The 17,797-nt window shown below is 42.7% G+C and overlaps 1 protein-coding gene across 1 annotated transcript in view; it reads right to left on the reverse strand.

Annotated features, from left to right (window-relative positions):
- Nucleotides 1-17,797, reverse strand: part of LOC126475345 (sorting nexin-25) — a 174,220-nt gene that overhangs the window by 139,461 nt on the left and 16,962 nt on the right. The window contains exon 7 of the mRNA XM_050103152.1: nt 857-986. Within this exon, the coding sequence (XP_049959109.1) occupies nt 857-986 (130 nt within the window). The remainder of the gene's footprint in view (nt 1-856; nt 987-17,797) is intronic.

Raw genomic sequence — 17,797 nt, forward strand, 5'->3', positions numbered from 1 at the left:
CAGCAGATTTAAGGAAATCATATGAAAATGTAAATTATAATGACTGGACGGGGCTGAATTCCAAGCCTACTAAACAGAACTCCAGTGCTTAACCATAGTACAACTTCATCCATTATGTTGGAATTATGTTACAATGTCAAGGAAGATGTTTTTCTTGTTATGGTGCAGGGCTCCTGATAATAGACTCATAGAAACACAGCAGTAGATATACACCCACTTAAAATAAGGTCATCCATTTAGATCATCATCACTTGTTACTCTGGATGAGAAAGGGGATGTAAGGAACCAACTACCAATGTTTTGCTGTACTCTTTAACTATTCATATACAAAATTTGTTATTACATTCTGAATAAAAAAAGAACAAATATAGCACATTTAAACAATCCAATGTTGTAAATATGCAAACTGTGTCACGAAAACAACAAGCCAATGAGTCATGTTAGCAATTCACAAACAACTCACAAAATAACTTGGAAATGCATACCTATAGACACCATGTATGGTGCCCTTTTAAGCCCACATAATTTCAGTGTGAAATAAGTTGAGGAAATCAATCAGATAGATGTTGTGTTCCTCCACAGAGATTTAACCTGGCAAATTTATACACACTCTATAACACTACTGTAAAGCAAAATTCATCTTTTATAGGAATATTATCAGTGTTTACTACCAGTCTAATGTACTTAATAATCAACGTAAGAAAAGCACACAATCTGTTACTTTTTTCTCACCAAATGTGTCCCACCTGGAATACCCTTCCCCTAGCTTTCCCCATACTTTTTACACACAAACAATAATATAGCACACAATAATAATAATCGAAATAAAAAATAATACAAAGTACAAAATACTCACCTGTAACTTTAGACCAAGATCAATTTTACTACCAATGTGGCCAAATATATCCTTAGTTTGCGCCAAATTTGTAGAGCTTTTCAAACTCTGAATTTTGGTTGCCTGTATGATTTCAGTTACTATATTATATCTGAAAAATAAATCAACAATGACAAGGGAGTTATTAAATAACAAACTGAAATCTATCTTAGAGAGTATCTCTGGTTACTACGGAATGTCGTTATTCTACAGGTGATGCAGTCACATGAATGATGATAACATAAATAAAAACTTTTTGTTACACAAACACTGAGGACTTTTTATGTGATTTAAAGTATAGTTAAAAAACATAAATGAAACTTGATGCAGTTTGGCTTGCAGTCAATAAGCAAAGGATAAACAAAAAATGTCTTAACAGAAAGAACTCATTTTGTTTTCTGAAAGCACTGGAGAAATGAGTATTCTTAGCTGATGTTCACTACATTTTATGAATATCATACATTCATAGTAAAAGCAGAGCAAATTATCCATCTCACTGCCTATATTAACAAATTCAAACATATGGAACTAATTATTATAACAACAGTACATTATATGTTTCAAGTATGAAAGAGCCTGGAACAAAAAGGTAATTGAACGTCATGGATCTATAACTGACACAAGCACCAAAAAAACATAAGGATGACATTGAATCATGTAGAACAGACAGTTACTGTTCACTTAAACATTGTTAAACAGATTTTCAGACATTAATCAACTCTGGCCATCTCTACATGCTTTTAACTATCACATTTTGTTTTCTGATCATTTATTTTTAGCCAAATTTGAATTATTCTTCTAAGAGTTCCACAATTAACTTTTTAACTTCTATTTCTCTTTTACCAATGAGTACTATATCATCTGTGTACGCTAAAACCTTAACTTTATTTCTTTTGAGGCTCTCTGCACTTATTAGTTGGTTACTGTTCCAATTACAAATATATCGTCAGTAGTGGATCTATTTCTCAAACAGTCATTTTGATATTCCCTGATCATTTTTTTCTGCATATAGTTTCAAATGATTTCGCAATAAATGTGATAAAGTCTTAAAGGCTGCACTCACTAATGATATTTCCCTATAGTTTCTGAAGTCTTCCCTGTCTGCCAAATGCAATTAATTAAGCTACTGATCCACACTCAAATCCACTTTCAAACTGTTAATGGATTACCTTCTGTTAACTAAATAGTCAAACTGGGCCGAAAACTGCTACAACAGATTAGCCGAGATAATGCTGTCTCATTTCTTTCTTGTAAATATGACAATGAATGAAAATCCAGTTCCTCTAAGAGCTTCCACAATGATCCTCATGTACTTCAGGGGTCTGACCAGGAAACACTTTCTAATATCCCAGCAAGATATTCACACTTTTCATACTAAAACACAAGACATTCATAGAGATCATTTTGCATTGACATGTCCAGTGGGTTTGGAAATTATCTTATTTCCATCTGCTACACAGTTCTGTAGGAGATGGACTAACCAACTTCTTTATCATCAGGTTACATTATTTAAGATTCTGTAGATTTTTTAGTCAAAAGCTCCCAGATTTCCAGCCAGGTGGCAGTGTTTAAATGCAGCAACATTTCAACAAGTGTCATACTTACCATCTTCTGACAAAGTATTGAGATATGTGGATGCTGCAATATTTGCACTAGTGGAGTATCATCCCTCAACATGGCTATGGGCAGCTGTGCACTATCTGGCAAGCGAGTGGCGAGGGGGATGAGGCTGCAGTGGTGGCGGTAGTGCGAGCTCCAGTTGCACCTCCTTGTGGGCAGAATGGCTGTGTCTTGTTCATTGGATGGTGCTGGTTGCACTCTCATTGTATTGCCACTAGTGCCAGGTCCCATGCTGCACTTGTTAGTTATCTTTCATCTCTGTTGATAATATTGTCTTGAACCTATATTTCAATGGATTCCTTTATGGCGATGGCCAAAAAGCCAGTTGAAACTTCCTGGCAGATTAAAACTGTGTGCCGGACCGAGACTCGAACTCGGGACCTTTGCCTTTCGCGGGCAAGTGCTCTACCACCGAGCTACCCAAGCACGACTCACACCCCATCCTCACAGCTTTACTTCTGCCAGTACCTCGCCTCCTACCTTCCAAACTTAACAGAAGCTCTCCTGCGAACCTTGCAGAACTAGCACTCCTGAAAGAAAGGATATTGCGGAGACATGGCGTAGCCACAGCCTGGGGGATGTTTCCAGAATGAGATTTTCACTCTGCAGCGGAGTGTGTGCTGTTATGAAACTTCCTGGCAGATTAAAACTGTGTGCCGGACCGAGACTCGAACTCGGGACCTTTGCCTTTCGCGGGCAAGTGCTCTAGAGCCAAAAAGCCAGTTGAAACTCCCTGGCAGATTAAAACTGTGTGCTCTAGAGCACTTGCCCGCGAAAGGCAAAGGTCCCGAGTTCGAGTCTCGGTCCAGCACACAGTTTTAATCTGCCAGGAAGTTTCATAACAGCGCACACTCCGCTGCAGAGTGAAAATCTCATTCCAAAAAGCCAGTTGTTTGGCGAAGCATCTTGGTGTTCTGGAAGTCAAATGTGCAGACCTTCTTGACGCCATGCTCTGTTATCACTAATTTGAGGAGGTGGCTCTTCAAACCACTCACTAGAAATGCAAGTGTAACAATACTTTTGTGGTACGGGAGCTTGGCACACAGGCATTGGGTAAGTTTCTGGAACACCTTAACAGCAACCATCAGAATACTGCTTTCACTATGGAAATAGAAGTGAACTGTTTTCTCCCTTTCCCTACACTAGGCCAATCTGTATATAGGAAGAATACACACACACAGCCCTGTCCCTGCATGAAACGAGCTGCCACCATCCAGTGCAATAGCACACAGTGCTGACCATCCATGTACATAGGGCGCCCAGACAAACTAATCATGAAGGAAGTATTCCACAAAAATGCACATAGTGAACTGCAGATTAGTAGGGTATTGAAGAATAGACAAGATGCTGGAAATCAGGAAGAGGAAGAAGAAGGCAACAGACTCACTTTCCTCCCATACCTGGTGCTGCTGTCAGCCAAAATTGTGAGACTACTCAAAAAATTCAATACAAAATCCACCTCCTGACAATTGCTGAAGTCAAAAGAGTGTCTTGCCTCTGTGAAAGACCCACTAAAAATGAATGGATCTGGAATATACAGCATTGCCTGTGAATGTGGTCAACAGTATATTGGACAAACGCGGCACATGCTCGAGGAGCATATCAGGCATGTGGGATAGGCACAGAGAGAAAAATCAGCGACAGCAGAAGGTAGCATCAAGGATGACCACACCTCTGACTTACAGCACCAGCATATATCTTAACTTCAAGAGAAGATGATGAGTATGACACCCATGAAAACGTCATGGTATTTTAACATCGCCACCTGGAAGGACACCCAAGAGTTTTCACTAAAAGTATACATTGGGAGAGCCTACTCAAATATTCTGCAGATTATTTTTGAGACATCTATTCTATCACTAATTGAAAAATTTCAAGAATTTATCAATCATATACAAAAGCCAATATGAATGAACAATTTATTTCATCCTGGAATTTTACAGATTTCACAATTCACAAGTTTAAGCTTCTTTAAATTGACTTGGATCACTGTCACAGAAAGGCTGAAGATGAAGCACAATACAGCATGAAGCGTAGCATCACAAGAAAGGAGAAGAACATTTAGGAAATTAAGTAATTAACTTAGAACAGGAAGGTAAACAGAATAAAATGACAGGGCAAAACTGAGCCAGTAAAACAATTCAAAACTTAGTCTAGGAGAACATGACGCATCAAGGTACAAAAATCAGAAATGCAATGGGAATTTAACTTGAAAGAAAGGCTACAATGTAAAAAAAACTTAATCTACAACCAGAAACACACTGATCAACTGTTTTGACTAGAGTGTAGTTTTGTCTGGGGCAGAGACAATGACAGTAAGGAAGAGGGACAAAATGAATTTAGAGGCATTTGAGATGTAAGTATGGAAGAAATCAGAAATAATGAGATCAGAAAAATAATTCAGTATGGGGAGGTACTAAAAAGGATTGGAGAGAGTATAATTCAGGGGAAGAACACAAGAAAAAATATATTTTCATAAAAAATGAACAGTGGAGTTCATGTTACAATCTACTCCACATGTAATTATTAAGGCAGTTTTCAAAGAATTGGGAATATTGTCTGTCCATGCACATGTGTCTTAGAGATAGCTTCATTTGTAACTAAGAATTACCACCTACTTGAAACAAATTATGATATCAGCATATTTGTAAGAGAAGAGTGGAACATCCACGTGACAAACAAGAGACAGGAAATGCCATGACTGTGTGAGTCAAATATGCAGAATGTTGTGACATTCAGTCTGAAGACGTTTGATCCAGCTGTACACATTAGTACATCTGTACAAGAATCTTCATCTATGCAAAAATATTGCAACCTACATCTATTTGCAGTTGCTTACTGTATTTGAGCCTTGATCTCCCTCTTCAATTTTCAGCCTTCACACTTACCTCCATTACAAAATTAACAACCCTTGTGTCTCAAGAAGTGTCCTACCAACCAATCACTTCTTTTAGTCAGGTGGTGCCACAAATTTCTTTCTTCTCCAATCTGATTACTAACTCTTCATCAGTTATTTGATCTACCATTCAATCTCTAGCACTCTTTCATAGCACTACATTTTAAAGAATTTATTCCCCTCTTGTTGGAACTGTTTATCGTTCATGTTTCACTTCTGTACTAGGCTATATTCCAGACAAATATCTTCTGAAAAGACTACCTACCACTGAAATTTATATTTGATGTTAACAAATTTCTTTTCCACAGAAAAGTTTTTCTTGCCATTGCAAGTCCACATTTTATATCCTCTCTACTTTGCCAATAGTTATTTTACTGCCTAAGTGGCAAAACTCATCTACTGCCTTTAGCGTCTTGTCCTAATCTAATTCCCTCAGCACTGCCTAATTTAAGTCCACTACATACCATTACACTTGACATCTTCAACTTCTGTAGTCTTGTCTTCCTCAGTTGCGTGTAATATTGCGGTATATTGATAATTTTTACTTATAGACCATCTGACAGCAACTGAATAAAATAATTTTAGTGCCATACGCGTTTCGCCTTTATTTTCTGGCAAGGCTTCATCAGTGGCCTGGAATATGTACACGTCTGCTATTTAATTTACATTTTGGTCACTGTACCTATAGGTTATAAACAGTTCTGGTGGTTGGTATTTCCTATTAAGTAGTAATGTTTTGAACTGTACTTACATGTTGTGTGGATGATTTCCTACATATTATGCTCCTGTTGCATTTTTAGTGTTGTTCTTCTTCTTATAAATGCCAATTCGCGATCCCCCCACCCACCTACATTTCACAGCACTATGCACTGAACACTTGTTTCGATGCAATGTTTTGGTTTCTGTTGCCAACTGTCAGATGTTTTTGCCAAAGATTAAATGTTATTGCCAAACTTTAGAGTATAATTATTGAAGTATCTGTGATCTGTTCGTGTATGCATTTGTGTGTGTGTGTGGGTGTGTGTGTGTGTGTGTGATATTTATGCATTTATTTATTTTGTTTTGGGGGCTGTGTGTGTGTGTGTGTGTGTGTGTGTGTGTGTGTGTGTGTGTGTGTGTGTGTGCCACTGATGATGCAGTCAGACGGTCCATATGTAAAAATTATCAGTATATCGTAATACCATTATGCTTGTTTTACTTTTGCTGATGTTCATCTTCTATCTTTTTTCAAGACACCGACCATTTCATTTAACTGCTCTTTCAAGTCCTTTGCTATCTCTGACACAACGACAAAGTTACTGGCAAACCACAACATTTCTACTTCTTGTCCTTACTACCTGAAATTTAATTTCTTCTCCACATTTTTCTTTTGCTTCCTTTACTGTTTGCTCAACGTACATATTGAATAACATCGAGAATAAGCTACAGCCCTCTCTCAATCCCTTCTAAACAACTGCTTCACTTTAAGATTTTAAGCTCATCTAACTGCCATCTGGTTTCTGTACAGGTTGTAGATATTTTTCTCTCCCCGTATTTCATACCTCCCACATTCAGAATTACATAGAGTGTATCCCAGACAACACCGTAAAAGTTTTCTCTAAATCTACAAATGCTTTAAACATAGGTTTGCCAGTCTTTAAACTATCTTCCAAGATAGTCACAGGGACAGTATCGCTTTGCAAGTTCCTAACATATTTATCAAACCCAAAATGATCTTCCCCAAGGTCAGCCTCTACCAGCTTTTCCATTCTTTTGTAAATAATTTTTATCAGTATATTGCAAGCATGATGCATTAAACTGAAAGTCCAGTAATACTCAAATGTCAGCACCAGTCTTTTTAAGAAATGGAATTATTACATTCTTCTTTACATCTGAGGGTATTCTGCTTGTCTCATTTAGGAAAAGGGGTAGAGTTCGGAAAAGTCACCCAGAACCCCCGCGTCACGGGAGACTTAATTCTAATGTTGATATGTATACGCTGTTAATTTTTATTTACATGTCTAGTTCCATAGGATCAAATTGAGCAGCAAAGCTCCAAGGTCATGGAGTGTTGCAGTAGATGAAATTACAATATAAAAATAATAACAGATAAAAATAAAATGTTTATGAACCTGAAAAAAAGCAAGCCATAAGTTTAAGTAAATGCAATTAACAATACAACAAGAATCAGATTAATATTTCAGGAACTCCTCGACTGAACAGAAGGAGTCACCCATGAGGAAACTCTTCAGTTTCGATTTGAAAGCGCATGGGTTACTGCTAAGATTTTCGAATTCTAGTGGTGGCTTACTGAAAATGGATGCAGTAGTATACTACACACCTTTCTGCACAACAGTTAAGGAATTCTGATCCAAATGCAGGTTTGATTTCTGCCAAGTATTAACTTAGTGAAAGCTGCTTATTCTTGGGAATAAGCTAATACTGTTAACAAGAAATAACAGTAAGGAATATACATTGTCGCAGAAGAAGCTGAGTAGCACCATGGTGTAGTGGTTATGATACTAAACTGTTGCATGGAGGGTCGTGAGTTCAATACTCACCTGAACTGTATAATTTTAATTTCTATATTCAGTTCGAGGACATTCTAGAAGTATCCACAAAGGGCAAGAATCATTGTACTGGAACGTTCTGTAGCTGTATATATACCGTATGTGTTCCAGCCGGAGGCAGTTCGCTCCACACTCTTGTATGTGCAAGAGCTGAATAAATCTATGTTAAGTGAAGTTAGTGTTTGTCATTCATCTAATTACACCTTCTTCTACGTTACATTATTCTGGTGGAAACGCTGGGTATTGGAACTTGTGATAGCGCACTTTATCAACGACACGGTGGCTCCCATCAGGCCACGACAGAGCCACCGTTTATGTGGTGAGAAACCAGCATTCGAGCCATATTCAACAGATCACAATCTATCGGACACAGAAGAAGAACAGGTCATTACGATGACAGCAACTGTGTGCCACCACATGAGACATCCTTCCGGGTTCTCTGGTGATGATGGCCAAGATCCAAACAAGTGGCTGAAGGTATATGAGTGTATAGCCAAATTTAACAAATGGGATGACACCGTGTGTTTTGCTAACATATTTTTCTACTTGAAGGGCACTGCCAACCAATGGTATGACAACAACGAAGAGAAGTTCACAAGCTGGGAAGTATTCCAGGCGGAACTGCGCAAGTATTTCGGCGACACACAATGACAGAAGTGCAAGGCTGAAGATAAATTACAGTGCAGGGCACAGCATCCAGGAGAAATGACAGCATCCTACCTTCAAGATGTCTTGGACCTGTGTAAAATAGTGGATCCTAGAATGATGGAGGAAGATAAGGTTGCACGTCTCATGAAGGGTGTTGCTGAGGACATGTATCAAGCCCTACTCCTGAAGGAGGTTTCGACAGCAAGTGACTTCAAAAAATGGTGTCAGTATATCGAGACAATGCATCAAAAAAGAATTACATGCAAGAAGTTTGAACAGCTTCTAAACGATGTCTGTGATGTAGGAAGCAACTGATTTCACAAGCGTTCTTCATCAGATAGTGAGAGACGAAGTTCAGAAGGCACTTAGATTGCACGGCGAGTAAAAATGATTGTCACATAAGCGGTGACATAAAGGTAGAAAATTGATGTTTTGAGTCCAGAAAGGTCTATGCAACAGAAACTGCAGATCATTTTGCCATTTTCATTGCGAAATTGCCGGCTTATTCATGTCTCGGGTAGTAATAGAGGGCTGTTTTCCTGTGTTGTCTGCAAGAGTAGTGAAAGGTGTTTGCTACTGCAAGGGAGGTCTGGTTTGTTTTCTGTTCTAATCTTCATGGAGGGAGGTAGACTATCAGTAAGCTTATGATTGGAGACTAATCATTTAGTCCTCATGATTCCTAGATATAAGAAAATGAACTCCAACATTGACTGAAATGTTCATGTTTTACAATTGAAGTAAAACGAAAAAAATAAGGAATAGCTAAACAATAAGAAAAGGGGTATTTGCATTTATGAAAAGAACAAAATATACTGTTGAAATATGAATTTTTGTTATATGTGCTATAAATGTACATACGTAATGACTGTATATAAAATATCGTGTGTTCAATATGAAGGGGGGAATATGTAGTGCTTCGAGAATTTCCACGTAAATTCTAGTACCACTTGGCCTTCCTCCGTCTCGAACACACGATATTTTAAATAGAAGTGTGAGAGAGATGAATACGACATACTGCGCATTGCACGTTTGTGTATGCAGGTCTAAAAACAGTCACAAGCAAATTGTGGACGCGACAGCCGAACGGCGGCTGACAAGTACCTGCTGTATGATCCATAAGCTTCAGTGTATGTGTAGAGAAGAACAAGGAGAGTTTACGTATTATTCTGTGCGTTTAGTGATTGTGATGATTGTTAAGGACAAATGAAGAAATGAGGTTAGACTTTTAAGTAAATCATGTGTTGGACTTACTAAAAGCAAGATATCTTCATAAATTACTTGGTTGTTAAACCAACACTATTTTAAATGTATTTAATCGAGTCTAATGTGGGTTGGTTGGTTTGTGGGATTAAAGGGACCAGACTGCTCCCGTCATCGATCCCTTTTCCCAAAACTTAAAATACCCACACAGAGTAAATACGACAATGGAAAAGACGACAGACGACACAAGACAAGAAAGACGTAGACAGAGACCAGACAAAGTGAATTAAAATCACACAGAGTGGTTGGCAGACCATAGAGAAAAAAAGGAAAAGCCAACCACCGAGAAACACATCAAAAACTCAGTCTAAAACCTTAGGCCAACAGCCAGACTCAACACAAAATAAAGATAAACACTTAAAGCAAATGATAAAAGGCCCCTGCCCGAATAAAACACAAAACTAAGCCTGCCATAGCAGGGTCATCATTTAAAAGGGCAGGGAGCATATCAGGCAGCGCAAATGTCTGCCTGAGCACGGCTAAAAGCGGACAGGACATTAAAAAGTGCACCACCATTAAAACCACCCCGCAGCGACAGAGAGGCATGTCCCCACGGCTCAGTAAATATCCATGCGTCAGCCGGGTGTGTCCAATGCGCAGCCGACAAAGGACGACTGAGTCCCTGCGAATGGCTCGCATGGATGATTGTCACACAGCTGTCGTCTCCTTGACAGCATGGAGTTTATTACGTGTGGTCAGATCACGCCATTCAGGGTCCCAAAGCGTGAGAACTGCGCGGCGTGAGACTGCCCGCAAATCAGTCTCCAGGAGGCCAATGTCCAGAGATGGTTTACTGGTGGCCTCTTTCACCAGGATATCCCAACATGGCCTGCGGTCCACACAAATACCACAGGGCGTTCGCAACGGGCAAGAGCATGGAGGGACTCCTGGTCAGCCACCACCCAACGAGAGCGAGGGAAACACTGGTCGATAGCTTGTAAACTGCTCAGGGAGTCGCTGCAGATAATGAAGGACTCACCTGAGCAGGAGCAGATACACTCTAGAGCACGAAAGATGGCGACCAGCTCAGCAGTGAAAACGCTGCAGCCAGCCGGCAAGGATCGTTGTTCGTAATGGTCCCCTAGAGTTAGAGCATAACCGACACGACCAGCAACCATTGAACCGTCAGTGTAAAAAACGCCAGAGCCCTCATACATGGCTAGGATGGAATAAAAGTGGCGGCGGAAGGCCTCTGGAGGGACTGAGTCCTTCGGGCCCTGTGCCAATTTGAGCCGAAGGCAAGGGCGGGGCACACACCACGGGGGTGTACGCAGAGGGGCCCGGAAAGGAGGTGGAAGAGGGAAAACCCCAAGCCCGGAGACAAGCTCTCTGACGGAGACCGCGATCGTACAACCCGACCGGGGCCGACGTTCTGGGAGATGCACGAGCGACTGTGGGAATAGAAGACAATAGTTAGGATGCCCAGGCAAGCTACAAACATGCGTAGCATAAGCGGCCAGCAAATGTTGACGCTGTGACCACAGTGGAAGGACACCAGCCTCCACAAGTATGCTGTCCACAGAACTGGTCCGGAAAGCACCAGTCGCAAGGTGTATCCCGCTGTGAAGGATTGGGTCCAGCACCCGCAATGCCGAAGGGGATGCTGAACCATAAGCCAGGCTCCCATAATCCAGACGGGACTGGATTAACGCCTGGTAGAACCGTAAGCGGGTAGATCGGCCGGCGCCCCAGCTGGTGTGGCTCAAGCATCACAGAGCATTTACATGTCGCCAACACATCTGTTTAAGCTGCCGAATATGAGGCAGCCAAGTCAACCGGGCATCAAAAACCACACCCAAAAACCTATGTGACTCCACCACAGCAAGAAGTTCGCCGTCAAGATAAAGCCGCGGCTCCGGGTGAACAGTGCGTCGCCAGCAGAAATGCATAATGCAGGTCTAGGCAGCTGAAAACTGGAAGCCATGCACCTTGCGGATAGCGCCCTGCAGCTGACGTTCGGCAGCTGCAATGCCAATGGAGCTATAGTAGAGGCAGAAGTCGTCAGCATACAACAAAGCGGAGACAGACGTTCCCACTGCCACAGCGAGCCCGTTAATTGCAATTAAAAACAGGCAGACACATAAGACTGATCCCTGTGGTACGCCGTTCTCCTGAACTTGGGAGGAACTATGGGAGGCTGCGACTTGCACGTGGAAGGTACGATGCGACAGAAAATTGCATATGAAAATTGGCAGTGGACCCCGAAGACCCCAATCATGAAGTGTACAGAGGATATGACGGCGCCACGTTGTATCGTATGCCTTCCGCATGTCAAAAAAGACAGCGATGAGGTGCTGACAGCGGGCAATGGCTGTACGGATGGCGGACTCCAGGCTCACCAGATGACAATGCTTTCCTGCCATTGCGACGGAAACTCACCCTTGACCCAGAGACGGTTGTAAAGGTCGAGGAGGCGTCGCTTGCAGTCCACTGAAAGGTTATTTCAGCATCTGACAGTGGATGCGATCTGGCCCAGGAGCGGTATCAGGGCAAGCGGCTAGGGCACTGTGAAATTCCCACTCACTGAATGGAACATTGTAGGATTCAGGATGGTGGATGCGAAATGAAAGGCTCCGACGTTCCATTCGCTCTTTAATGGAGTGGAAGGCCAGTGGGTAATTCGCAGAAGCGGAACTCAGAGCAAAATGCTCTGCCAAGCGGTTGGCAATTAAGTCGGAGTCAGTACAAACTGCTGCATTCATTGAGAGCGCAGGGACGCTGACAGGGGTCCGATAGCCATAGAGGCGTCGAATCTTGGCCCAGACCTGCGATGGAGAGACATGGAGGACACATACCGCTCCCAGCACTCCTGCTTGTGTTGGCGAATGATGCGGCAGGCCCGCGTACGGAGCTGTTTAAATGCAACGAGGTTTTCTAAAGATGGATGCCACTTGTGATGCTGGAGCGCCCGCCGGCGATCTCTAATCGCCTCGGCGATCGCAGGCGACCACCAAGGCACAGTCCTCTGCCGAGGGGACCCAGAAGAACGGGGAATGGCAGATTCTGCGGCAGTAACGATGCCGGTGGTGACCGAGTGAAACACCGCATCAATGTCGTCATTAGAGAGAGGCTCAATAGCGACAATGGAGGACAACAAGTCCCAGTCAGCCTTATTCATAGCCCATCTGCAAGGGCGCCCAGAAGAGTGATGCTGTGGCAGTGACAGAAAGATCGGAAAGTGGTCACTAGCACACAGGTCGTCATGCACACTCCATTGGACAGAATGTAAGAGGCTAGGGCTGCAGATCGAAAGGTCAATGGCGGAGTACGTGCCATGCACCACACTGAAATGTGTGAAGGCACCATCATTTAAAATGGAAAGATCGAGCTGTGCCAATACATGCTCAACGGTGGCGCCTCGACCTGTTTCCACTGACCCACCCACAGAGGGTTACGAGCGTTGAAGTCGCCCAGTAACAAGAAAGGTGGCGGCAATTGGGCTATCAGCGCAGCCAGGACATGCTGCGCGACATCACCATCCGGTGGAAGGTAAAGACTGCAGACGGTAACAGCCTGTGGCATCCACACCCGAACAGTGACAGCCTCTAAAGGTGTTTGTAGAGGGACAGACTCGCTGTGAAGAGGGTGAAGGACATAGATGCAGACGCCACCAGACACCCTTTCATAAGCTGCCCGGTTCTTATAACAACCCCGATAGCCACGGAGGACGGGGGTTCGCAATGCTGGAAACCAAGATTCCTGAAGAGCAATGCAGAAGAAAGGGTGAAGGCTGATATGTTGTCGGAGCTCAGCTAGATGGTGGAAGAAACCGCTGCAGTTCCACTGGAGGATGATATTGTCCATGGCTGAGAAAGGCATGAAGGGACTGGGGAGGCAGATTATGCCTCCTGGGCCTCCACTGCTGCCGAGTCACTACCTGTGCAACAGCTATCCATCACGTCTGAGGGACTGGCGAGATCCAGGTCCTCAGCAGACGCCAGAATCTCCATCTCATCCTCAGACGCAGAGTTGGGAGGTTGCGGTGGGGCAGGTTCCACCGCAATTTCTGGATGCTTGGAAGCCTTTTTATTTGTCTGCTTTGCGCACTGTGCCTTTGGTGGGTCTGTGGGAGGGCCTCACTGGGTCAGTCTCAGATGGGAGGGCCCCAAGGGACCCCTTCCTGGCGAGAGTAGCCGAAGAAGTCTCACGCTTCTCCGGCTGGGAAGGGGTAACTAATGTCCCCGATGGTTGGGGTGGTGTTGCTCCTGAAGTAGATGGAGCAGGAGCAACAGGAAGTGAAGTGCCCCCCACAACCAAGGGGGCCGGTGAATTCTGACATAGCTGAGAGGCAACTGGACGTGACGACATGAGAGAGGATCAACCCGGTGTTGCAGCAGCGGCATAAGTTGATGGCATCAGCAATGTAGCCGCTCATATTTCCGCCTAGCCTCGGGGTAGGTCAGGCGGTCTAGGGTCTTATATTCCATTATCTTCCTTTCTTTCTGGAATATCCCCCAGTCTGGTGAGCAGGGGGAATGGTGTTCTCTGCAGTTAACACAGATAGGAGGCGGGGCACATGGAGTACTGGGATGCGAAGGACGTCCACAATCTCAACACGTGATGCCAGAAGTACAGCAGGATGACATGTGCCCGAACTTCCAGCATTTGAAACACCACATCGAAGGAGGGATATATGGCTTCACATCACAACGGTAAACCATCACCTTAACCTTTTCGGGTAAGACATCACCCTCGAACGCCAAGATGAAGGCACTGGTGGCTACCTGATTATCCCTCGGACCCCGATGGACACGCCGGACGAAGTGAACACCTCGTCGTTCTAGGTTGCCACGTAGTTCATCGTCGGACTGCAGAAGAAGATTCCTGCAGAAGATAATACCCTGAACCATGTTGAGACTCTTATGGGGCGTGATGCTAACTGAAACATCCCCCAACTTGTCACAAGCGAGCAACCTCCGCGACTGGGCAGAGGATGCTGTTTTGATGAGAACTGAACCAGAGCGCATTTTGGACAAGCCCTCCACCTCCCTGAACTTGTCCTCTAAATGCTATACAAAGAACTGAGGCTTCACAGATACAAAGGATTCGTCATCAGCTCTGGTACAGACGAGATACCGGGGCGAATACATGTCACTGTCATTCATACACTTTCGTTCCTCCCATGGTGTGGAAAGGGAGGGGAACGATTTGGGGTCATATACATTAGCTTTAAAATGAGCCCTCAAACCCTTAGAGACTGCTGGTGGCTGGCCACCAGCAATAGATGATGTGCCACTCTTCACTGCGTGTCATCCACCCTGATGCCACCTACTCTGACCAAGGGCCACCTGGCAGGATGGCCATTGCCGGAAGTCCTGATGCACCAGGGAGATGAGCATCTACTCCTTGGCATACGTGGGGAGTAAACGGCACAGGCATCAGTAGACCGATCCCTGTGTTGTCGGGGCTACAACCAACAGGGTACATGGCGGCCCCACCACAACGGACTGGCTACGGTGCTGGATTTTAGGTGACATGTAGTCCATGGTTGTCGTCAGTGCAGAAAGTGGCACTGCACATCGCATGGCGGAAAATGCACACAGGAATGTATCCATGCCCAAGAGATGGAGAGCAGGCAGGACTGCAATGCAACGACAAATAAGCTAGCGGAAGTTCTCAACGCAAGATGGACACAATGCACCAAGTAAGGCGCCCTTCCCCAATCAGCTCGCTCTTTGGGAAAATTTTGAGATATGGAAGTCAAACCCGACAGGGGACCATAACATAAGGCCGCAACGTGTGAGACTCCTTTTAGTCACCTTTTACGACAGGCAGGAATACCGCGGGCCTATTCTTACCCCCGAACCGGCAGGGGGGCGAGTCTAATGCGAGACCGATCGGTTGACTTGCAAGTTTCAAATATTTATGGGAGAAATGGTGAATTTGTTCTTTATGGAAGTTAAAATATATCAAGACTAAACTAAAAGTATTCTCGAGTATCCACTTATTTCATGAGTAGAGAGAGAGAGAGAGAGAGAGAGAGAGAGAGAGAGAGAGAGAGAGAGAGAGAGAGAGAGTTTGACAAATTCCCTTAACCAGCTTTATTCCTCGGAGAAGAAGTTTTTGGAGATCGAAGTGGCCGACTATCCAGAGAAGAATATCGGCTGCACACACCAAGTAAGTCAACAGATGTGTGAGAGATGTGAACTTAGCAAACCAGCTCCACATCACTTCTTGTCATCGAAAGCATTAGAAGGGGTCAACAAAAGGTTCATGAACTTACACTATTTATTGCCCGAACTTCCTGCTTCTGAGCCAAAAATAACCTTTGAGAGTTGGTAAAATTACCCCAGAATATAATACCATATGACATAAGCAAATGAAAACAAGCAAAGTAGATTAATTTTCGTGTCGAACGATCACTTACATCAGATACCGTTCGAATAATAAAAACAGCAAGTTCCTGAAAGTGGGCTTTCCATGACAGTTTACTATCTATCTGAACACCTAGAAATTTGAACTAATCGTATGCCCATTCTGTGAAATTAAAATGTCGGGTTCTGTTGAATTGTGCATTAGAAGCTGTAAAAACTGAGTCTTGCTGTGCTTTAGCGTTAGTTTATTTTCTACAAGCCATGAACTTATGCCATGAACTGAGTTATTAGTATACATTAATAGTCTTGTTCCATTAATGTTGTACATAGCACTCTACCTAGCACAACCAAAGAAGTTGTTTTAAAAGATTATTCTTAGCATGTGTGTTAATATACATAACTTCATTATCTACTGCAATAACAAAGGAAATATAGATCTTTTTCAATGGAATACTGTATTTTTTTAGGGCCACTGACTGTCAATGCGAACTCGTGTCGGTTTGCAACAACATAAAAGAAGAAATTAGATGTTCATATTTATAATCAGAATGGGCTTTGCAGTAAGTTACTGACCTCTCATTTTCTCTGTTTCTTGTTTAATAAAACAGTTTCAGGATTCTGTCACAATTACAACTGCATTAGTATTTAGTGAGATGCACTCTCATAAACTGTCCTGAATTTGGGCAAAAGATTCAAACTTCGACATGGCAACAAGAGAAGTGCACGGCTGTTACACAAAACATGACAATGACAACACACTCCTGCATGTTATGGTAAGGGAATAAATAGGTGAGTAGCATGTAACCACAGCATCACTATTCTCAGACACATCAATACTGGGAAGGAGAAAAACCAGTACTGCACTGACACAACAATGGCACCTTGATTTCTAATGCATGTATCCCTCAACACTGGACTCATACTCACTCCGTTTCTGATCTCTACTGTATACCCTCACCATAAAAGGGCATCGAGCAGAAACAGTCCTTGAGGTGTCAATGAGTCATTCTCTGCCATACCCTTTCTTCTTAGTATTCCAGTCAAAACGTATACAAGACATTCTCTACAGCGTTTTGTAAGTCAAGAGATACATACACAATAAATTTTTGAGACAGGTAATGAAATGTGATTTTATTTTATTTTATTTTTAGTCAGTATGAGCACCACATCTGGTACAGTTTTAATTGCCAGGATGTTTTAGTTTACTGGTATTCCATTCACTTAGGTTCTTACCGGTAAATCTCTGATTCTTGAAAGAACTGAAATCCCATGTACAAAATAATTTCAAATGTCTGATTACTTTACAAATCAGTTAATAGTTAAAAAGTTTAGAAAAGGTTTTAAATTTTGTTTAAAATCTGCTGGAAGTCACTAAGTGCATTCTAAAATACCAAATGAATAATGTCCGAGTATTTGCAAGCCATCAGTTATGCTTCCTCAAGACACACACACAGTTTCTAACTGTAATATTTATCTCACTGTGTTAAACTTTTAACATAATATTATACGTCCTTATGCGTAAATTATGACAGCATTTTAAAATTTTAATTTCAGTCAATAATCACACACAGTACTGAAAATCAAATTTCCGTTGTCCTGAAAAGCCGCTAGAAAGGCAACCTGCAAGTGGTACTGG

This window comes from Schistocerca serialis, chromosome 4, assembly GCF_023864345.2.
Source record: "Schistocerca serialis cubense isolate TAMUIC-IGC-003099 chromosome 4, iqSchSeri2.2, whole genome shotgun sequence".
In the NCBI taxonomy this organism is placed as follows: Eukaryota; Metazoa; Arthropoda; class Insecta; order Orthoptera; family Acrididae; genus Schistocerca; species Schistocerca serialis.